This window comes from Diabrotica virgifera, chromosome 5 (assembly GCF_917563875.1).
Source record: "Diabrotica virgifera virgifera chromosome 5, PGI_DIABVI_V3a".
NCBI lineage: Eukaryota > Metazoa > Arthropoda > Insecta > Coleoptera > Chrysomelidae > Diabrotica > Diabrotica virgifera.
In genome coordinates this window covers 47,796,250-47,821,238 of record NC_065447.1, presented here as the reverse complement: position 1 = coordinate 47,821,238, position 24,989 = coordinate 47,796,250, and the positions used below count along the sequence as shown (strand labels likewise).

The following is a 24,989-nucleotide window of genomic DNA, read 5'->3' as shown; positions in this document are numbered from 1 at the left end:
CAGACAACCAACGGACAAAACGTATCCCCTAACCAGATGAACATGCCTGAAGCGTGTTATCAATAACTGATAAGAAAGAGATAGATGGAAAGAGCTTGAGTGAGACATATGTCCAGCAGTGGGCGTGTACTTATTGATGATTCTAATATACTTTTAAAATATTCGTGGGCACGTTTCTGATTGCTTCAAGTTTTCACTCTTCGTTCAGATATACTAGTTGATGGATTTTCCGATTCTAGTAATCCGTGAACCTATTTCCACAATATAATCAACGCTTTTTATGATGCCTTTTGTTGAAGACAATTTATTAAACCTGTTAAACACAATTATTTCTTCGATTCACCGGCCTACAGTATTTTTGGTGCCAAAGTGTTTAGAGCTGACTTTAGGTATTTTTGGGGTGCTGATTCCGAATATGGCTTTAGTTTTGCCCTATCAGCTCTAGTTTTCAAGATAACGTAGGTCATTCCAGCTTTTGTGCATTAAAATAAGAATATGCTGATATGGATATATTAAATTAGAATAAAAATCACACAATTAGAAAAAAAGTATATTTTAAGGCATTTAACTACTAGTGGGGCAGATTCGTGCAAATATTATAAGAATTGTGCATTTACTGATAGAAGCATATAATTTGGACCACATATACTACACATAATATAAAGGTTCAAATTTAGATAGGAAGCCATCTCAGATTTTGCCTTTTAAAAAATGGCGGGATTAAAAATGGCGACTATACATATGTGACTAATAGCACGAAAACTTTTGAACGAGACTTTAGATTTCAACCAAATTTGATATATAGGTTATTTTTTTGATGTATAAGGTCGAGGTCTTGAACCGGAAGAATCGGTTTACTAGAAGTTGTGATTTTCCTGGATTTTATGTAAAAATATGTTGTTTTTTTTTCAATTATTTCACCCTGAATGAATTAATTTTTCAAATAGTTAATACGGCCCTTAAAAAGAGCGTAAAAATATTTTTTAAGAAATATTTTTGACTTGTTAGTTATGTTAAATTACAATTTATTAAATGCAAAACGAATCTTCACATGTACCTATATGCCGCAGATTCGTGCAAATATTATAATAATTATTGTGCATTTAATGGTAGAAGCATATAATTTGGATCACATATACTACACATATAGAGGTTCAAATTTAGATACGAAGCCATCTCAGTTTTTGTTCCTTTTACAAAAATGGCGGGCATTCAAAATGGCGACTATACATATGTGACTAATAGCACGATAACTTTTGAACGAGATGTCAGATTTCAACCACATAGGTTATTTTTTTAATGAATAATATCGAGGTCTTGAACCAGAAGAATCGGTTTACCAGAAAATGTGTTTTTACTGTTTTTTTTTATGTAAAAATATGTTGTTTTTTTTTTCAATTCTTTCACCCTGTATATATTAATTTTTCAAAAAGGTGATACCGGCGTTGAAAAGAGCTGTGGTATATTATGAACCCTCTGTATAAATCATAATTTAAATATGATGTTATTAACCTTTAGGGTATTGAACATACATAAAAACAATAGCTTATAGTTTGTATCACATGTTTATTACGAGTGAACTTGAACTATATTTGTTATGGTTCAGATAGGTATAAAAACACGCTGAGCAATCAGTATGGATATAGATATACAAATAATTATTAGAAGTTAGTATGTAGTAAGGCGAGGCGCTATGAATCATTAATGTTATTGTTTAGATATTGGATACCAGTGAATAAAATATAGTGTATAGTAAGACGTGTTTAGTCTTTTTAATTAATTAGAACCAGAAGGCAGTAACAACACACTATTTAATACATGGCTGATCCTGCAGATTAGAGGAGGTCTTCTGAAAGGAGCAGAGATGGCGGCAACAAATTGGAAACGGAGACGGCGAAGATGGACAGGAAACCCAGTGAGCGACAGTGCAAAGACAAAGTGATAAAATGTAAGTAAGAATGTCTATCTTTATTAAAAATGCTTCCCTCGTTTTTATATTATTATTGAACATTGAATATTTATCTTTGCTGATTTTTGAATAATTTATGAAGTATCGATTTTTTTTATCTATGAATTTTGAAACATGAAGTGATTTTTTGAATTGAATATTTTTATCAAAGTTGAATTTTTATTGAATTTTTATTGAATTTATTTGAAAAATCTCTATCCGATTTCGATTTTTAGTCCGGTTATTTTTGAATATTTTATGGAATCTCGAATTTTTTTTCAAAAATTTCTATCGAATTTTGAGATATGAACTGATTTTGAATATTTTTATCTAACTTTTGCATATGCTATTTTTGAATTTTTATTGAATTTTATTAGCAGTTGTTTTTGTTATTGATCTTTTAGATACATTTTTATCGATTTTGTGTTAAATTTTTTTATGATATGAACTTGAATTAATAATTTTTGTGTGACTAATGATATATAAATGATTTTTTTTTAATAAATAATGATTAGTGATGACATACGATAAACATTGCTATAAGCAAGATATATATTTTTAACGAACCGACCTGATGCGTCAAGATAAGGAATTTGGAGAAGAACTATATAGATAAGAAGAAGAACTAACAATATTATAAGCTAAATATTATGAGGCAACTTGAGACAATAAGAAACCCACGGCTCTTGTCAAATTAGGAAGGTACTAATGATTTATAGAAGCTTGAAAGCTTATTAGAGACCCACTCTGTGTTTTGAAGGGTACCTATTTTATTCATGATTATTCGTGAATAAACAACGGCCTCAAAGCAAGGGATTGAGGTTGTGATATTTTTAGAAGAATTTGAACCGCATAAAATACCTATTTCGTGTTTTGAGTTAACTATACCACCTAAATGGTGCGTACAGATCAGGGCGAAAATTCGGGTTAATATTGGCGGAGAACTAAGACATCCGAGTGAAACCTCTTTTATTAAGGTAAAACGAAGGTATCGGAGCTAGTATATGAAGTGATGATTATGATGTTATATGAAATGATATAATGAGATAAATGATATATGATTGTTATATGAAATATGTATATGAAGATGAATTATATGAGTTGTAGTACCAGACAAGGAGAAAAGAAAGAAAAAAGAGAATTTTTAGTAAAATATGTGGGAAAAATGAAAGAAGACACATAAAAATTGCAAGAAAAGAAGCAAAATTAAGAATAATATCAAATAAGTAGCTAATCATTGAATTATGTCTAAGAATTAAAGCTGTAAATTTTTTTTTTCTCTAAAGTAATGTTAATTATAAATAACTTATTTTTAAATGTAGATAATGAATTCAGGTTAAATTTTCGCGGAAAATGGAAGTATTTGAATTAAGGATAGACAATATCTTACAATAAGTGTTAGTAGATAGTAAGCAAAGGGACACAAAAAGTGAAATTTTTAGATATTCAGCAACAGAGATTAAATCTTTATTATAGCTACAAAAGAGTTATTAGAAGTTTAGAGAAATATTAGAAATGTTTAGAGAGATTACATTTTTATTATAGGTACATTATTTTAAAGTTAGTAAGACATATATAAATAAATCAAAAGAAGACTGAAATAGGAATTATTAATAGAGTAAAGGATACATTTTTTTACTTATTCGAGTAATATTAGCTTAGCTTAGGACTTTTAGTTAGATACGAGATTTTTAGTTAGGTAGATTAGATTATTCCCCTGCTTATAGGAGATGCATATAGGCACTAAAAGACTATATTAAAAATCCCGATAGGTTTAGTCACTGTTTTTATGTGGACACTGTTTTGTGAATTGAGAAAAGACTAAAAAGCAAGACGGAACAGAAAGTGAATTAGTGATAATAATAAACAATTTTTAGGATTAAAAAAAAACTCTGAAACGTACCATGTTACAGTTAGTTAGGATAGTTAGGAAATTTAATTTTTGAAAATAGTATTAGGTAACCATAAACATTTTGTAAAAGGGAAAGAGGAATATACCGTCAGATATTCTTCTTCTCTTCTTAGGACTTAGGGTATTGAACATACATAAAAACAATAGCTTATAGTTTGTATCACATGTTTATTACGAGTGAACTTGAACTATATTTGTTATGGTTCAGATAGGTATAAAAACACGCTGAGCAATCAGTATGGATATAGATATACAAATATTTATTAGAAGTTAGTATGCAGTAAGGCGAGGCGCTATGAATCATTAATGTTATTGTTTAGATATTGGATACCAGTGAATAAAATATAGTGTATAGTAAGACGTGTTTAGTCTTTTTAATTAATTAGAACCAGAAGGCAGTAACAACACACTATTTAATACAGAGCGTAAAAATATATTTTAGGAAATATTAATATTAATTACCATTTAATACGTGCATAACGTATCTTCACTTGTAGGTACCTATGTGCGGCAGATTAGTGCAAATAATAATATAAGAATTATTGTGCATTTAATGGTAAAAGCATATAATTTGAACATACAAAGATTTACACACATACTACACATACAAAGATTCAAATTTAGATATGAGGCCATCTCAGATTTAGTCTTTTACAAAAATGGTGGGCATTCAAAATGAATCTGCCGTCCATAGATACATGTGAACATACGTTATGCATTTATTAAATGGTAATTAACACATCTGAAAAGGTCAAAATATTTCCTAAAAAATATATTTATACTCTTTTCAATGGCGTTATTACTTTTTGAAAAATTTATATATACTGGATGAAAGAATTGAAAAAGAAACAACATATTACATAAAAAAACAGTAAAAACACAAATTCTGGTAAACCGATTCTTTTGGTTCAAGACATCGATATTATTCATCAAAAAAAGGACCTATATACCAAATTTGGTTGAAATCTGACGTTCCGTTCAAAAGTTATCGTGCTATTAGTCACATATTATATAGTCGCCATTTTGAATGCCCGCCATTTTTGTAAAAGGAACAAAAACTGAGATGGCCTCGTATCTAAATTTGAACCTTTATATGTGTATTATATGTGGTCCAAATTATATGCATCTACCATTAAATGCACAATAATTCTTATAATATTTGCACGAATCTGCCCCATATAGGTTCATGTGACGATACGTTTTGCATTTATTAAACGGTAATTAACATTAAAGAATTGAAAAAAAAAACAGCACATTTTTACATAAAAACCAGGAAAAACACAACTTCTGGTAAACCGATTCTTCCGGTTCAAGACCTCGATCTAATACATAAAAAAAAACCTATATACCAAACTTGGTTGAAATCTGAAGTCTCGTTCAAAACTTATCGTGCTATAAGTCACATATGTATAGTCGCCATTTTGAATCCCCGCCATTTTTTAAAAGGCAAAATCTGAGATTACCTCCTATCTAAATTTGAACCTTTATAAGTGTAGTATATATTGTGGTCCAAATTATATGCTTCTATCATTAAATGCACAATTGTTTCACATATCGGCTGCACTATACAATAAAACCCTTTGTACAATGAAACAGATATACAATTAGTTTTGAGAAAATAGCTAACAAAATATAAAAAAAACTTTACTTGACGTAACGAAAGCTTCGCTTACGCGATTTCTTGAAATGAACTTTTAAACAGTCTCTCTTCAAACTTCAGCAAAAATCTGCCATTATATGGGCGTCCCATCTTCCTTGGTAGCAGTCCTCCGTGGTTTTTATGTCTTGGTGAAATCTCTCACCTTGCTTCTCACTTGTGTCACCTAAGTTTTTAGGGAAACGGTCCAAGTGGGTGTGAAGATAGTGGACTTTGATGCTCATATTACATCCGTGATTGGAAATTATTCAGCAAACGGATTACCAACTCAGCATAGTTTTCACTTTTGTGATTTCCCAGATAATTTTTCATAATGTCCACAAATGAAAACGAAGCTTTTTTCTCTACCTCATTCATTGACCCCACAAAAGCCGGATCCCTTGTAAGAAGTCTGATCTGTGGTCCATAAAAGATACCAGCTTAAGGTTTTTCCGTACTTACCTGGGGTAGCTTCCTCCCTATGTAGGCGAAGCATGGTCCATTAGAATAAAGTGCCTTAACGAATTGCTTCATTAGGCCTAGCTTAATATGGAGGGGTGGTAATTTTCTCTGGTTCGACTAAAGACTGGGCAATATTGTTCTTTCTTGTATAAATAAGGCATAATACGGTGAGAACAACAAATACACTGAGGAAGAAGTATAATTAACAATGTATATTCCTTTGAATAGCATATTCTTCATTATCTCACATATTAAAACTACTAATTTCGGAATGTGCCATATCCATAAAACTAGAGCTGATACAAAACAACGGAATCTATATTTCGATTTATCGCCCCTAATATAGTAAAAATCAGCTTAAAGATTCACGGCACCAAAACAAATTTATTTTTCTGTAGGTCTGTGTTATAGATATAGTTAGAGTCAGAGATAATTTCGGAGAGTGGAGTAGATAGTTCTGAAGTTTTGATACATATTATTCGTAAAAAATTATATTATACCTTTTATCCCTAAGAATGGCCAGTGGTTTATTACCCCTTCCCAACACCGAATAAAGTGCTTGCTAGCCATTTGTTTTATTGCTTTAACCATCGGAAAAATATTTTTTGAAATTTAAAATTAGTATTCTTTTAGAGATAAATCTCCCATCATCGTACAGCCCACAAGAAGAAATACCATAATACAGAAAAGCAAAAGTCATTCTTCTATACCAAATATTCCTTCAGTAGTTCTGGATCCGCACTATGAAGAAAGAGGATACGATTCTCTTGGAAGTGATACGACCCACTTAAACCCACTAGAACCGGTAAGTATCTTATTATTATAGTAAAACCTCTGTAAGGGACCACTCTTATAAAGTGATCACCTGTGTATAACGACCAATTCTGAATTCGGGACCATTAAAAAGAATTATTAATAAAGAAATTATTCAACTTAATCTACGAAAGCGGAAAAATTCTAAAGATTGGCTTAAATCCTCATTTGTTGTACTACCAAAAAAACGCAGAGCCACAAAATGCAGCGACTATCGCACCATCAGCCTAATGAGTCATGTATTGAAAACTTTTCTAAGAATAATTCATCAAAGAACATATAGAAAAATTGAGGAAAGAATCTCAAGTACTCAATTCGGTTTTCGCTGTGGTCTTGGAATGCGTGATGCACTATTCGCAACCCAAGTTTTAATTCAAAGATTCAGAGATGTAAATCATGACGTTTTCATGTGCGCGATTGATTTTGAAAAGGCCTTTGATAAAGTTCGCCATGAAAAAATGCTACATATTCTCAAAACTACTGGTCTGGACGGTAGGGGCATTAGAATAATCGCAAATTTGTATTGGGGCCAGGCTGCATGTTTAGGGTTGGAAATCAGTGCTCTGAAGAAGTAAAAATCAAGCGTGGAGTTCGATAAGGCTGTATATTGTCACCAATGTTGTTTAATCTTGACGCTGAAACAATCTTAAATGAAGTGTTGGAAAACGCAAAAGAGGAAATACTCATTAATGGTATGCTTATGAACAATATCAGATACGCAGATGACACCTTGTTACTGACAGGATCAATTGAACATCTTCAAGCGTTATTGAACCGAATGGTGGCATTCTTCGCGATATATGGACTCAAACTCAACGCAAGAAAAACAAAGTTTATGGTTATTAGTAAACAGGCAGCCGTAAATAATAATAACTATAACGTAACAATCGGTAATGACTCAATTGAACGAGTAAGTAATATTGTATATCTGGGTACTCATATTAATGAAAGCTGGAACCCTAGTACAGAAATAAAAAGTAGAATTGCCAAAGCAAGAACAAGTTTTATGAAATTTAAGAAAATCCTGTGCAGTCATGATCTAAATTTGGACTTCGCATAAGAATGGTTCGATGTTATATATTCCCAGTACTACTTTACGGGGTTGAAGCATGGACCCTGACAGAATCGCTTTTAAAAAACCTAGAAGCATTTGAGACGTGGGTCTACCGCCGTATTCTGAAGATCAGTTGGGTAGTAAGAGTCACAAACGAAAGGGTTTTGCAACGTTTGAATAAAAGTTGCGAAGTAGTAAACACGGTTAAAAGGCGCAAATTGGAATACTTTGGTCATATATTGCGTCACCCAGAAAAATATGACATACTTCACCTTGTCATGCAAGGTAAAATAATGGACAAAAGAAGTGTGGGCCGCCGTACAACTTCTTGGCTTAAAAATCTACGCCAATGGTTTGGGAAAACTAGCACTGAACTATTTCATGCGGCTGTAAATAAGACAATGATTGTTATAATGCTGGACAACATGAGAGCCAACGATCGACAAACGGTCTCGGCACCTTAAGAAGAAGAAGAAAAAGAATTCCGACGGAGCATGGGGACGCGCGTTTTGCGAAATAAAAAAAATGTAACAGAAATATATAAATACAGAAGACCTCATTCAACGCAACCAAAAATATGTTTAGCGCAACGTATATATAACACCGGTTTAGCGAAATTTCTCTCAAAATTGGTTACTTATGATCCCTAATAATAGGAACCCTAATTTATGGTCTCTGTATCCTAATTTGTGGCCGCTGTGGAGCGGAACTTTTTTAGTGTAAATGGTCGGTAAAATGATACGGTTCAAAGGAATTTAACATACATGTACTAAAGCGTCCATCTTTCGAAGGAGCTGGGGCGCTGATACGATCAGTGCAGTGACAATTTTTCTGTTAAGGTGACGTGGTAAGGCCGTAAGGTCGGGGTAACGTTGTGTTAATATTTTTATTATTGTATGAATTAACAAACTTAATAAAATATCTACCGGCAACACTGGTGATGTACCGTCCTTACTCTGAGTCCGACCGATTTAATCAAAAAAATAATGTTTTTTATTTGCACAGTAACATGAGGTGCAACCGTGTTTGTGTGAAGTGCACTTCAACAAGAACTTCAACTAGTCCAGAGAAATAAGGTTTTTGTCGGGACACTTGAGCAGCCAGATTGAAAATAGATTTTTTGGGTACTATATACCTAATACATTATAAATACAAAATTGCCCGTCACAGTTCGGACGAGAAAATTAGTTATTAACAAATAAGGGTCAAAAATGGCAGTTTTTTCGTTTAAATCGCTACAGGTAAAAATAGGGTAATTAAATATCTTATTTATAATATTGTTATTTTTGTAGATGAGCCAAGGTTTAAAATGGCACTTTTTGAATTTTGGTCAGATCCTTTTTTGTTTCGGAAAGTGCAAAATAAAACTATAATTTCAAAAATAAAAAATGTGCTGTAACTTTTGCGAAAATGGCCTTAAGACTTTAATATTGCACGAAACGTTGAGTCAAACATTCCATATAATGCACAAAAAAATTTAAGACCATTCGTCAATTAGTTTAAATTTTTTTCAATTTGTTTATCGCAAAGAGCTTTTTTTTCGCAATGTTATTGTTCAGAAAATAATAATGACAGCAATTCTGTGGAAACCACATGCAAGAATAATAGTTATATTTTTAAAGTAATTAAAAAAATCGTTAAAAGTCGTTTTTACCACTCCAAAAAAGTTTAGTAAAATGGGGTCATTTTTGGCTTCTAAACAATTTGAATAACTTTGTTAATATTGACTATAGAGTAAATCTACTTTAGGATTTCAAAAGCTGGTATTTTTATACGAATTTTCAGAAAATAATCTTTTTGCCTAGGTTAATTAGGTTCAAAGTTAGCCTCTTTCATTATTTAGTTCGCAGTTACTTCTATATACATCAAATTCTCATGTAACAGTGTTAGTTTCCATACTACTCCGAAACGGCTTGGCCAATTTTTAGAAAATTTTACACGTTTATCCTGTAGGACGTTGTAGAGGTTTTAATCTATTTTTTATACCCATAAGTAGTATGGGGGGTTGTCCCCCTGACGTTTTTTTCATTTTTTTAGACAAAATTATCCACCTTAATTTTATATGATGTAGAATTAAAAAATACATACAACCCTTAAATTTCACTCTTCTATCACCAACCCCTATTTGTTAGTAGTCATCTATATATTTACATCTATAAAATTCTCCTGTCACAGTGTTAGTTTCCATACTCCTCCGAGACCGCTTGGCCGATTTTTATGAAATTATATATATGTATATTGGGTAGGTCTTATAATCGGTCGTAATCTATTTTTCATATCCCTTATAGTGATAAGGGGAGTTTCCCCTAACATTTTGCAATGCTAGGTGGGGTTGTGTGTACATAACGTGCTCTATAAGACTACGAGTACATACAAATTTAAAAAATTATGATCAAAATTCATCAACAAGTTCCAGCGATATTAATCGCAGCATATGTTTGCAGAATCAGTTTCATTTTTTGAGTGCACGTATTTTAGTAATTCCCCACCACCGACCACGAATTAATTCCGTTCGGACGCCATTTTTAAAGCTTTATTAACCACTCTGTTGAGGTTGAAAATTTACTTAAACTTTTACACATAATCTATGTTATCTTCAATTTCAAAATGGCTCTAGTCAGGTTGCTTAATTGTTATAAACAAAGTAGCCGTCAATTAAATAAAAAAGTGGCTAACTTTGACCGTAATTAACATAGGCGAAAAGTTTTTCTTTGAAAATTCGTATAAAATTACCAGTTTTTCACATTCCATTGTAGTTTTAGCCTACAGTCAATGTTAACAAAGTTTTTCAAATTGTTTATAAGCCTCTATTTTATATATATATGACTCTATTTTAGTAAAATATTCTCTGAGTGATAAAAATGACTTTTTAATGATTTTTTTAAATTCGTTGAAAATATGACTATGGGTCATTCCACGAACATACGCCTGTTTTGGATTACTTCGACAACGAATATTTTACTGTGCAACATAAGAAGTACGAAAGTAAATGGCGCTAATAATTATTCCAATAAACAACAATGTAATTTGCAATTTACTTTCGTTCTTCTTATTTTGCACAGTAAAATATTCGTTGTCAAAGTAATCTAAAACAGGCGTATGTTCGTTTAATAGGGTATATTCTTCTTTCATGTTGTTTTCACAGAATTGCTGTATCGTTATTATTTTCTGAACAATAACATTGCGAAAAAAGCTTTGAAATAAATAAATTGAGTAAAATTTAAACTAATTGACGGATCGTCTTAAAATTTTTTGTGCATTGTATGGACTGTTTGACTCAACTTTTCATGCAATATGAAAGTCCTAAATTCATTTTCGCAAGAGTTATAGCAAATTTTTATTTTCGAAATTTTAGTTTTATTTTGCAATATCCGAAGCAACAAATAATCGGACCAAAATTCAAAAAACGCTATTTTAAACCTTGGCTCATCTACTAATAAAAAATATTATAAAAAAGACATTTAATTACCCTAATTTTACCTGTAGCGATTTAAACGAAAAGACTCTCATTTTTGACCCCTATTTGTTAATAACTAAATTTCTCGTCCAAACTGTGACGGGCATTTTTGTATTTATAATATATTAGGTATATAGTAACCAAAAAACCAATTTGAAACCTGGCTGCTCAAGTGTCCCGAACATGGTATATTTTTGCCTTATTTCCCTGGTGTAAACGCGTCATTGGTCCAAACCTTTATAAATGAAAATCTCCGTTATATTTAGCGCAGAAACAGACGTACCACTCTGCAGCGCTACTCTATGGCGCCGCACAGACTTCTTTCCAAAACATCATTTCAATTCTTTATTGTGATATTTTATTCTTATTATAAATATCCAAATATTTTAACTATCCCTTTTACAGGAGTTCCAGGACAATTCCGCAGCTGTTAAAAAGACTGTCAGCTTTGGAGATATCACAGACACGAAACTGGAAAATACAATAGCTACTACTACAGCACAATCAGAAAATACATTCCTATCTCCCCCACCAGTAATGGGTGTTCCCCGGAAATCTCTTATGGAAAGGCGACAATCTCGAAGTTTACATTTAAAAATCAATTATCCCAAAGAGGTAAGTTTCTAGAATTTTGTTCCAACTAATATTTTTCTTCTTATTGTGGCGTCTCCTAACGAAGGTATTTATAGCAATACGCTATAATTACTATTTTTGCTAATTTTAGTTTTAATATTTTTTCTAAAAACGAAATATTATGGGTCATATAAAGTCACAGTTAATATACAAACCAAACGCTAAGAAAGACATGGTTTTACGAAACGGAATGCATCCAACCATATATTTTTGGAGTGTCTAACAAACTGAAGTCTCCATAAATTAATTACCATATCAGACCATTATGTCAACAACACACTTTGGGACATGCATTCGTTTTTAAAACTGCAGAAGTGTGTCTGTTTTTATGCGTCAGATGGGAGTGATTTATTGTCCTCTCCGGGCCATATTGTAGAAAGGCATAACATCGATATAATAGGTTGTGGCTTTTCTTAACTGTCTATTCACAGCGTGCAACCGAGGCACTACTCGCTAACGACCGACCCTTTTCCGAGATCTAACTAAGCAACACCTTTTTGTTACCAAAATAAATAAATGTTGTACTGTTCGTCGTTAACTTATTTTTATTATTTTTAACTAGTCCCGTCAACTCACGCCTACCGGAATATTTGTGATCACTTCTTGAATTGCTTCCCTATCTGAAGCGAAATATCTGTTCAACGGTTAGTCCAATCTCTGATATTCCTTAGTTAAATTTCTTCTTTCTTCCCAAGCCTTCTCTTCTTTCTACTCGTCCTTGCATAATAACCTATAGCAGAGAGTATTTCGTCGGTATACTGCGAAAACCAGGTAAATCACAAATTTTAAAATATTGAGTTAAGTATACCAAAATTCTCAGCTTTTTACGTTCTACATACAGGTAAAACTCAATAAATGATACAATTTACCATTCAGCAGATAATTTATATAATAAACAAATAAGTTACACCTTACCAACTTTTCATTTTCAAATAAAACAATATATCGCTACTTACTTCCATAAAATCAAAGTTCTGTTGCACGTAAAACCAACTAAGCGCACATATATATTTGCTGGAAAACAATATATTTCTACTGCTGTATATCTACCATATTCAGTAAAAAGCTGATAAGTGTCTTTAATACAGTGTGATTTATTTTGATTTACAGGTAAAACTAGGTAAGTGATCGCACCTTGATCTTAAATTTAGGTTTAATCAGCTAGGTCTCTTCACTTTTTCAAACTAATGATAGAATGTTATTTCTGATATATGCATCTTTCATTAGCATATCGAATATCAAACACAACTGGTCCGCCTAATTCAAAATAAAGCAATAAACTTTAAAAACGTTTCTTTTTCGATTTCGGTATTTCTACATTTACCTGGTTTTCGCAGTATACCGACGATTTATAGTTTCGAAGTATGTATGTGACTGATAGATATGAGATGTTTTTATGTTAACTGTGTTCATAAGCTTTCTGCGATGTCCAATTCGTCTTAACAGTTTTGCGTATGAGACTTTTGAAATCCAAGGAATTTTCAGAATACGCTTATATAACCACATTTCGAATGCCTCTAATTTTTTTACGGATTGGGCTTTCAGAGTCTAAGCTTCTACCCCATATAGTAGTTGCGACCAAACATAACATTCGACAAATCTCAATCTGATAGCCATACTCAATTTCTTATTTGTAAACATTGACTTGTATGTTATAAATCGTTATCGAGCTTTTTCTATTCTGACTTTATTACAACGAGTATTAATTATTCAAAGTGAATGTTTGAAACAAATGTTTGACATATTATCCTTGCGATAGGTACTTGATCTTCAAATTTGTCAACCAACTTTGTTATCCGTAAAAAAATCTATTAGGGGAGTGTATATAGATTTTCACTTTGGAAAAAATCAAACAAGATAGAAATTTTTGTAATTTCATTAAGAAAGGTTTAGTAAACAACATAATCAAAAAGTTCTACTCGAGTGGGTGCTTCATTTTTTATTCAATAAATGAACTGCGAAATTAGATGTTTTTTTTAAATAACTCCAAAAATATAAATTTTAGAAAAAAAACTAACTTGACCATTGAAAAACTCAGAAAAACTTACAAAAAAAACCTTGTATAAACATTTTTCTCAAATTAAATGTGTAGCTTCTATAATTTTTTAGTTATACCGCTAAAGTCACCCTTCTCACAAACATTGGCGCACTGTAAACTAACGTTCGGCAAAGTGCACGGTTGAGTTATTTTAATGTAATTCTTTAACTAGGTAATGCATTAAATGAAATTTTATAAGTTGGACATGAAAGAAGAACAATTAAGCTATCTTATGGTTATAATAAAAAGAAATAAAATGTAGGGGCATAAGTACGGTGTGGGCAGAAGTACGGTGTGGGCAGAAAATGAGACATACATGAATTTGGTTTAAAAATGATTTAAAAATGTGTAACTAATACAATTTTTTTTATAAAACAAATTTGCACAACTTATCTTTACAATATCTTACTAAACGATGTTTTCTTCAAAAAAAATCTCAATAATATAATTCCAATGATACGACGACGTCTCAAAAATGTAATTTTTGAGAACTTTTACAGAATTACCACCACTTTAAGACGGTATTACTCAAGTTTGAACAGATTTATTACAATTTTATAGGTGATTTTTTAAAGTTTAGGATGTAGCCTTTAAAATACACTAAATTATTTTACTTTAGAAATGAAAGTATAGTCTGTTCGCTAAACTCAGACGCAACTTTCTAGATATTTTAGTCGATAATTTTGCCAATTTTAGTAAAATTGGCAAAAAATAATTACTAAATAGTTAATAATCACTAAATAGTTAGTAATTTTGCCAATTTTGCCAACCTAAAACACGTTTCATGAAAATTAAACACGGCTAAACAAATCTTGAAGTCCGCCTAGCAATGAAACGAGTGTGATTCATGCTCATATCACATTTTTATTTTCGGAAAGTTTCATAAATGGCCGGACGTCTATTTGTTTAGCAGTGTTTTATTTTCATGAAACGTAAAACGTGATTTACGTTTCATGTTTATTTGATGTGCCTTAAGAAAGATAAAAAGCTAAAAAAATGTTCATACAAAGTGATCAAAACTTTTTTCTGTAAAACTTACCTAAAATACATTTTTGTTATTCTAAAATAACTTACCTAAAATACATGTTAACAAAAAAATTTTTTTAGCTCTTATACAGTACGTGTGAGTAACTTGGAATCTATTGATAACTTTTTTATTATCAGTTTTACGAAAAAAAGTTATTCTTTATAAAATACTCCGCATCGTACCTATATAATCTAAGACGCAACAATCAAATATCAAATTTTATTAATTTTATACGAGGTATGTCAAAAAATATGAATTTCACTCAAAAAGTACCTTTATATTTCACAATATCAAAAATTGTTATTAAAGAAAGGTGTTTGGAATTAAAAAAATATTGTTCTATTACATCATTCTAATTAAAATATTGTGAACTATAAAGACACTTAACTGTTAAGCGAAATTCATATTTTTTACATACCTCGTATAAAATTAAAAAAGTTTGATATCTGATGGTTGTATCTTAGACCTTAGACCAGATAGAGTATTTCATGAAGAATATCTTTTTTTCGTAAAATTGATAATAAAATAGTTATCATAATTAAAATAAAATGATGATGGACATCCGTAATTTGAGAAAAAATTGATTTTTTTTTTCAATTAGGACGACGTAATTATATATACAAACATAGTTTTTAATTATTCCAAACAACTTTTCATAATAACAATTTTTGATATTCTGGAATAAAAACGTACTTTACTCCGTAACAAAATTCATATTTTTGACATACCTCGTATAAAATATATATATATATATATATATATATATATATATATATATATCTAGCGTTAGGGTAAAAGGACTTAAGTCAGTAAATGGTATATTGCAGAAATAATTTTTAAAGATTTGATGAAACATGCTAAATCTATTTTTATCCTAATTAAATATTTTGTCAGCACATATGGGTCAAAAACAGCTTATTTACAATACATAATATAGTTTAATATAAAATATTGTAAAATAATAAAGTTTGATCTGACTTAAGTCCTTTGGATCAGAGAATAAAATACTTAAGATTTTTTGACCCGATATACAAGTTTACATTTTAATAACAGTAATATTTAGTTTTTATATTATAATATAGCTATGATGAAGTTATTCGTCATCAGAAGCAAACTCCTCTAAATCTAGGTCCTTATCGTTCATACTTGTAGTTGGCAGTTCTTGATAAAAAAATGTGTATACTTCTGGTACAAGCGGTAAGAGATCTAGAAGATGTTGCTGTTTTTCAAGAGTTATAGGTATTAACCCATCATACTTTTTCTTGAGTTCTATTGCACTTTGTCGACCTCCTCTAGTAAAATGAATTTCCTTAAAATTTTCTGACTCTTCCAGAGAACTCTTATAAAATATTGTATGTAGCATATTTTTTTCTGTATTACAGCCAACGACATTTCGGCAATTTGAACAACTCTCCATCAACATGTTTTTGCTTCTTTACAAACGTTGTCCTTAATAAAGCAGCAAAATCGTAGAAGTCATTTAAAGTTAATTCAATGACCTTAAATGGACGTTTTTTGTTTGTGCATCTAATGAGAGTAGCCCAATCATGAGGATGAGCAATTTTCATTCCCGATTTTTTTCTGTTTTTCAATAAGGGAATAGTCGACATCGCATTCCATGTGTAAATGCCCAGAGATCATAAATTTATGTTTGATCTCATTTATTGAGCTTTTCATTTGCATGACTGACATGAATATGGCAGCTACGTGGAAATTTTTATTCTGCCCTGCACATGTACCTGAGTAAAAGGTTATTTTAATGACTTCAGGTGGCAGGTTCATTATTTCCTTGAAAAGACAAGAAGCAATATCATTTGCACCACGGTGAGCAATTGATTCATGCCAGATATAACAGGAAGCTGCTCGTGAAGCACAATTATGTACAGAGTACTGTTAAATTGTAAGTCCAGTACTTTCTCTTATAAAAAGAAACAGAAGAAGAAGAAGAAAACTTTTAGCGTTTATCAATCAACAAGTGAGTGTTTTAGCACCATCAGTAAGATTTATGTCATAAACACTTACAGCGGCCCCTACGCGTGGACTATTGATACAGAGGACTTAAGTTTCATAAGTCGTTTATATCGGACAAAACAAAGGATTTAAGTTAGATATGTTCGTTTGCTCAAACAAAAATAGTCTGATGTAACTTATGTTCTTTGAACCAGTCTTAATAAAAACCTTATATTTTAAGATAGACTTAATTCTTTTTTACCAAAACAAACTTCTTCACAATTTACAACCAAATGTGTAGATAACTCATTTTGGCCAAAAATGGACTTAAGTCCTTTTGCCCTAACACTAGAGAATATATATATATATATATATATATATATATATATATATATATATATATATATATATATATATATATATATATATATATTGTTATATTTCTATTTGATATGAAAATTAAAATTTGATAATTATAGACAAAATTCAATTTAATATAAAATATTTTCAATTTTCTCAACCACGGGCATATAAATTTAGAACAACCTGTATACAACAAATTGTTATATTTAATTTTAAGAAGTGATTAAATAAGACTCAAGTGAAATCGTTAATAGGTCATTATCGTTGTTCGCGGAAGGATCGATCATTAGCCGATGCTAAATAAGACTAAGTGGAAATAGAGAATAGATCATTAAAATTTGTATATAGTAGAAAGTAATTTTAGAATGGGAATTAACTATTTTCTTTGAAATCCATTAAGCATATTTAGAAAGTTTAAAAATCGGTTTTGAGGAATACTGCGAATGAGAGTTGGTGGTGGAAGTTTTGATTTGTGAATCTGGAAGGGATATTTAGAAAGTAGGGGAATGAATGACAAATAGAGATCAGAATGTTTTGAGCTGTCGAGAAGTGAAGTCGAGTAGTAGACGGTAGTGTACGGAGAGTGAGAAAGCCGGTGTATTTCCGTGAGTGTGGAGTATCCATCGTGGAACGAGAGGTAGGCCAGGTTGAGAGTAAAAGAACCTCCTTGAGCCAAGAGTTCCCGGTAGCTGATTGCAGTTTCGAAAAAGGTAGAACACAGCATCACGACAGAAGCAGGAAGCGAGAGCTATACGAGCTAGTTTCAGAGGAGAACATTACTGGAAGCCAGGACGAGGTTTTGATTGCAGCCAAGGATAGCAGGAAACGGGTCTTGTGTGAAGACATTCTCAGTTCACCAGAAAAAGGTCAGTCTCATTTGTTTGGACATGAATGTATGGGTTTTTCGTATTAAATACCACATTTAAAATTGAAGAAACATAATCAATAATATCAGAAAAGCTTCATCAAACTTAAATAGAATTGTTGCTAATAAATCATAATAGTTAAATGTTAATAAAAACTTTCAATTGGAAACAAAAAGGAAATAAGATTCCCATGTGTAAATGTTATGTTTAAGAATAATAAGATATAACAAATATTAAGCAGTGATTGCCATTTAAATAAAATAAACAATATTTTGATTACAATTGTAACCCATATGTGTTGTTATTTTACTCTTTTCTTTCCTATCCCGATTAGGAACCATTAAGAAATACTTAGAAGCCACGTATGTAAGTACTTAATTTTATAAAAAGCCCTGAGATTGAAAACACATTGATATGTGATCTGGTAAATTAATTAGATTATTATTAAAGCATTGATTAAATTAAATGACATATAAAAATATTATCTCATATCAATAATCAAGATCACAACAACTGTCGTCCAACGTGGAGGGCATGGAAAAGTATTTCTAGTGGTAAATTTGAAGGATAGAAAGAGTAAAGCCGGTATTTGAAAATTAATATGCCTGTGGTAAAAAGTGAGATACTTACATTTGATAACATAAAATTTTAGATCTCTTTAGGTACAAATTTTACATAACTGATTTAATATTTTATTTTTACGATATTTACATTTGATATATTTATTGACAATTTATAATATTTGGGTGAGAAAAAGTCGTCTTGGTAACATACTAGTAAAATTTCATATTTGGCGGGGACAGTACTTCTTGAAAACAAATGTCTGTGACAAGAAGCCAAAGCAAAGACAACAAAAAACAAAAAGAACATTCAAATCAAGAGAATAATTCAGACCAAGAAGATATTTTAGACACGACAATCATGGCATCAGAACAGCAAGAATTATCAGGAATAGATAAATTATTACAAATGATGCAACTCCAGTCACAAAAAATGGATAAAAATCAGGAAGAAACATCAAAGAAAATGGATGAATCACAACAAAAAATGGATCAAAAAATGGATGAAACACAACAAAAAATGGATGAAAATCAACGTGAAACGAAACAAGCCATGGAAGAAACATCAAAGAAAATGGATAAAGTGGATCAAAAAATGGATGAAACACAACAAAAAATGGATGAAACACAACAAAAAATGAATGAAACACAACAAAAATTGGATCAAAAAATGGATGAAACACAACAAAAAATGAAACAAGCAATAGAAGAGAACAACAAGAAAATGGAGGAACGCATAGAAAAGTATGAAGTGAAAATTAAAGATCACATGCAAGAACAAAAAATGGAGAATTGAGATTATGTTTAGATGCCAGGAATATCAACCAGCACACTGTATCACAATATGAATCACCTCTAAACATCGAGGCCATTTTTGGAAGAATCACCGGGTCACACATATTTTCGAAAATTGACTTAAAACACAGTTTTTGGTTGATACCGTTAGCTGAAAAGTGTAGAAACTACACCGCTTTTTCTATTGATGGTATTGTCTACCGGTTTAAGGTAGTGCCATTTGGATTGCAGAGTGCTTGTGCTGCACTCGTCCGAGCTCTACATACCATTTTGAATCGCCATGAAGATTTCATAGTTCATTATATCGATGATTTATTAATTTTTTCACAAGATACTCAGAGTCATCTGGAACACATAGAAATAATTCTGAAAGAATTGGACACAGCGGGATTGAAATTAAACATTGAAAAATGTCAATTTTTTCAAAAAGAAGTCATTTATTTGGGTTTTCAATTGGACACCAAAACAGTAAGATTAGCCGAAGACAGAGTCAAGCTCATAGATGAATACCCAAGACCAACGAATTTGAAAACATTGAGGGGTTTTCTTGGCACGATAAATTATTTTAAAAAGCTGATTCCCGATTTGAGCCAAAAGGAAATCCCTCTGATAAAATTGCTTAAAAAAGGAATAAAATGGAATTGGAAAGAAGAACAGGAGGAAGCTTTCGAAACATTAAAACGAGAATTCGCAAAAGGAACGAAAATATACCACCCCATTTACAATTTACCTTTTATACTCCGAACTGATGCGTCCATACAAAAATTTGCAGGAGTTCTGTCTCAAATACAAAACGACCAAGAAGTACCGATATGTTTTATATCTCGAGTGACTAAAACACATGAGAGAAAATATAGTGTTACAGAATTGGAGTTTGCCAGTGTACTATATTGCGTAAACAAATTGAGGTTTTACTTATTGGGAGCAAAATTCACAATCGAAACAGACCATGCAGCTTTAGTACATATCATGAAGAATAGATTAGTAAATAATAGAATACATAGAGGCATTCTGTTATTACAGGAGTATGATTTTGAGTTCCGATATATAAAAGGAAAAGACAACATAATAGCCGACGCTCTAACACGGGATGAGGAAACCGGAAAAAAGGAAACAATTACTCTACAGGTGGGACTAAATAGATTAATACAAGAAGAAGGGATATATTCGTTAAATGAGATAAGGACAAACCAGGAAGACCTAGAGGAAAGAGAGAAAAGAAGAGCGGAAGTAGAAAATAACATATATTTTAAGAGAATAGACGGAAAGGAACTATATTTAGTGACACAGACATTGGCCGAAAAGATAATAAAGAAATTACATGAGGACAATGGGCATATCGGTAGCAGAAAAGTTTGGCTCGTTTTTAGGGAAAATTACATAAGCCGACAGGATTACCGCATTGCAAAGGAAATTACCCAGAAGTGCGATGTATGTCAAAAATATAAGAGTCGGAATTTCAAAAACGAAAATGTTGCCAAAAATATTGAAGCCCGAAACAAACTAGACATTGTAGCAATAGATATGTTAAGCGATCTAATTATGACCACTAAAAGGAACAAACATATTCTGGTAATGGTGGATGTGTTTTCAAAATACGTAAAATTATATAGTTGCCGCACCACAAAGGGGGAAGAAATATTAAGAAAAATCGACAATTTTATAGCCATAGTAGGAACACCAAAAAAGATTCTACTGGACAATGCAACGTATTTCCGAAATGATCGTTTCAAGGGACAACTTCGAGAACGAGGAATAGAGACAAATTTTGTCAGCATCAGGCATCCACAGAGTAATCCTTCAGAACGATTCATACAGGAAGTGACGAAATTTCTTCGCATTGCAACAGATGGTCAACATCGCCACTGGGACAGGAAAATGGCGGAAATAGAAAGGTATCTAAATACAATTCCGAGCACAGTAACAAAAGAGACCCCAGAATACATCATGAAGGGTGTACTGCCGATAAGGCCATGGGAAGACCAAGAGCCAAAAGAATATCACCAGGTGATTGAAACCGTACAGAGAAGATTACGGCGAAGCAACGAAAAATATATCCAAAGACAGGAACAAAATAGAAAAAGAAGACCAGTGACTTTCCAAAAGGGTGAAAAAGTACTCGTGAGGGCATTACGAGTATCAAATCTTCCTGGGGGCATTTGCGCAAAGTTGATGCCTGTTTTCGAAGGCCCGTATATCGTGAATAATGAAAATGGGATAAATAGTTATGAGTTGAGGCACAGGAACTCGGAAAAGATCCGAGGAATTTATAATATTCACGATGTATACAAATATCACGAATAAAAGACAGAATTACATGAAGTAGATAGTAAGTTAGGATATAAGACGTAGATTAAAGTAAGGAAATATACAGGGAGTTGGTTTTGCCTCGAGAAAATTTATTTAAAAATGCAGATAAATTTTATCGAATACAAGGCGGGGATTTGTTATATTTCTATTTGATATGAAAATTAAAATTTGATAATTATAGACAAAATTCAATTTAATATAAAATATTTTCAATTTTCTCAACCACGGGCATATAAATTTAGAACAACCTGTATACAACAAATTGTTATATTTAATTTTAAGAAGTGATTAAATAAGACTCAAGTGAAATCGTTAATAGGTCATTATCGTTGTTCGCGGAAGGATCGATCATTAGCCGATGCTAAATAAGACTAAGTGGAAATAGAGAATAGATCATTAAAATTTGTATATAGTAGAAAGTAATTTTAGAATGGGAATTAACTATTTTCTTTGAAATCCATTAAGCATATTTAGAAAGTTTAAAAATCGGTTTTGAGGAATACTGCGAATGAGAGTTGGTGGTGGAAGTTTTGATTTGTGAATCTGGAAGGGATATTTAGAAAGTAGGGGAATGAATGACAAATAGAGATCAGAATGTTTTGAGCTGTCGAGAAGTGAAGTCGAGTAGTAGACGGTAGTGTACGGAGAGTGAGAAAGCCGGTGTATTTCCGTGAGTGTGGAGTATCCATCGTGGAACGAGAGGTAGGCCAGGTTGAGAGTAAAAGAACCTCCTTGAGCCAAGAGTTCCCGGTAGCTGATTGCAGTTTCGAAAAAGGTAGAACACAGCATCACGACAGAAGCAGGAAGCGAGAGCTATACGAGCTAGTTTCAGAGGAGAACATTACTGGAAGCCAGGACGAGGTTTTGATTGCAGCCAAGGATAGCAGGAAACGGGTCTTGTGTGAAGACATTCTCAGTTCACCAGAAAAAGGTCAGTCTCATTTGTTTGGACATGAATGTATGGGTTTTTCGTATTAAATACCACATTTAAAATTGAAGAAACATAATCAATAATATCAGAAAAGCTTCATCAAACTTAAATAGAATTGTTGCTAATAAATCATAATAGTTAAATGTTAATAAAAACTTTCAATTGGAAACAAAAAGGAAATAAGATTCCCATGTGTAAATGTTATGTTTAAGAATAATAAGATATAACAAATATTAAGCAGTGATTGCCATTTAAATAAAATAAACAATATTTTGATTACAATTGTAACCCATATGTGTTGTTATTTTACTCTTTTCTTTCCTATCCCGATTAGGAACCATTAAGAAATACTTAGAAGCCACGTATGTAAGTACTTAATTTTATAAAAAGCCCTGAGATTGAAAACACATTGATATGTGATCTGGTAAATTAATTAGATTATTATTAAAGCATTGATTAAATTAAATGACATATAAAAATATTATCTCATATCAATAATCAAGATCACAACAATATATATATATATATATATGGATTCCGACTTTAGGAAGCCAAAAACGCTATATCGCACCGGTCATACGAAGCCCGACACCTCCTTACGAAGCCCGGATTCGGGCTTCGTAATTCTTTAATGTTATTTCCCCAAAAAACGTACTTTACACCATCTCTCGATATTTTAACCAAGCTCAGAACATGTGAATACGCTTGGGCTTCATATATATTCGGACAAATTTTAGAAATGTACCATGGGTAGCTCTGAAATCATGATTAACAATACGAAGCCAGGGCTGCTTATGCCTGGAATTATTATCAAAACATACACTCGTAGTTCATGGTATCTACCACCAGTTTGCGCTGCGAAAAAAAGTATATACTCTGTAGAAGTTCAGCAGCGTTAGGAAGCCCACGTTGAGCTACCGATTATAAGAAGCCCTGAAGTTTGGCAACGTTTTTGCGTATTCCTCAAAGTACTATTAGCTTGTAAACATTTTTATTATTACCTGGCAATGCACATTTTTCGTATTTTTGGGTCGTTCATCGTCATTAATCTTGTGTACTAAGACTCCCGAGAACAGATTATGGTAATTCTTAGCATTACCTGTACACAGTAAGATACCGACAGAAAAAAGATTTAAAAATTGAATAGCAAAAGAATTATTTATTTTAATTGATACAATTAATACAAATTAATACTTTGTATTACTAATTTACTATTTTAGTTTGTAATAAGCCACAAAATTTGCTACCAAATAGGAAATTAATATGACAAATTAAATTATTGTTTTTTTTTTTTATTTAAAAAAGGTTAATGCCTCGACAACTAATGGCCATTGGCATGGTAGGTACGGTAATTTTTAACAGTTAGGTACCTAGTGTAATGTGTAGTGTGTGTGTGTGTGTGTTGAGTAAGTGTCTTGCTACTTTGCAAAGTTGACGTCATTGTCTTTGCAAAGAGACGCTAACTGTATCCGAACGTCTGCGGTCCCTCCGGTGAGTACCGATCCCACAAGGACAGAAACTATTTTCATTTATTAATTTATAATAAATGAAACATTTCTGACCCTGGTGAGATTCGAACTCACAACCATTCGGATTTTTCGATCCAAAGGTAGGCGCTCTTACCACTCAGTCAAGGACGGGGTTAAAGTTATTATTATTAAATATTACTTTATAAAATTAAAAATAGTCATTCTTATGAATTATGCGTATTATTCTGATTCTGATACGATGAATACTTGTTTGATGGGTCTGAGCCACACAATTGAGGGTTAGGCCACTGTTTCATTCGTATTTTTAGTATTTGTCAAGGCAACAATACATTATGTAGTGCCATCTTGCCAAATATAGAGCTAGATTGTGTAGACCACTGTTGAACCATATATCCAATTTTTCTGCTTTTATTGATGTATTAATCTAAAAATGCTCAATTTGTGGACTGTGCCACTGTTGCTCTGAGCGCCTCATTTAATACAAATACAAAATATTTAATACAAATGCATATAGATTTTCCCTTCGGAAAAAATCAAACAATATAGATGTTTTTTAATTTCATTAAGGGGATGGCTACGTAGTTTCTGCTGAAATGCTACTCAAATGGAATTAATTTTTTTTTCGAATTCTGAGAAAACTAATAATTATTTTTGAAAATTTTAAACTCAGAATAAGAGATTACGTTATTAGCGAGGGCCGAAAGTCCCTGAGAACTTCTATAATGTTTATTTTAATAAGTTACA

The 24,989-nt window shown here is 31.8% G+C and overlaps 1 protein-coding gene across 2 annotated transcripts in view; it reads left to right on the top strand.

Annotated features, from left to right (window-relative positions):
• LOC114328719 (uncharacterized) overlaps positions 1-24,989 on the top strand; it is a 144,471-nt gene that overhangs the window by 81,666 nt on the left and 37,816 nt on the right. For both annotated transcript variants that reach the window (XM_050651437.1, XM_028277662.2), the window contains 2 exons: positions 6,592-6,763; positions 11,688-11,897. In XM_050651437.1, the coding sequence (XP_050507394.1) occupies positions 6,592-6,763; positions 11,688-11,897 (382 nt within the window). The remainder of the gene's footprint in view (positions 1-6,591; positions 6,764-11,687; positions 11,898-24,989) is intronic.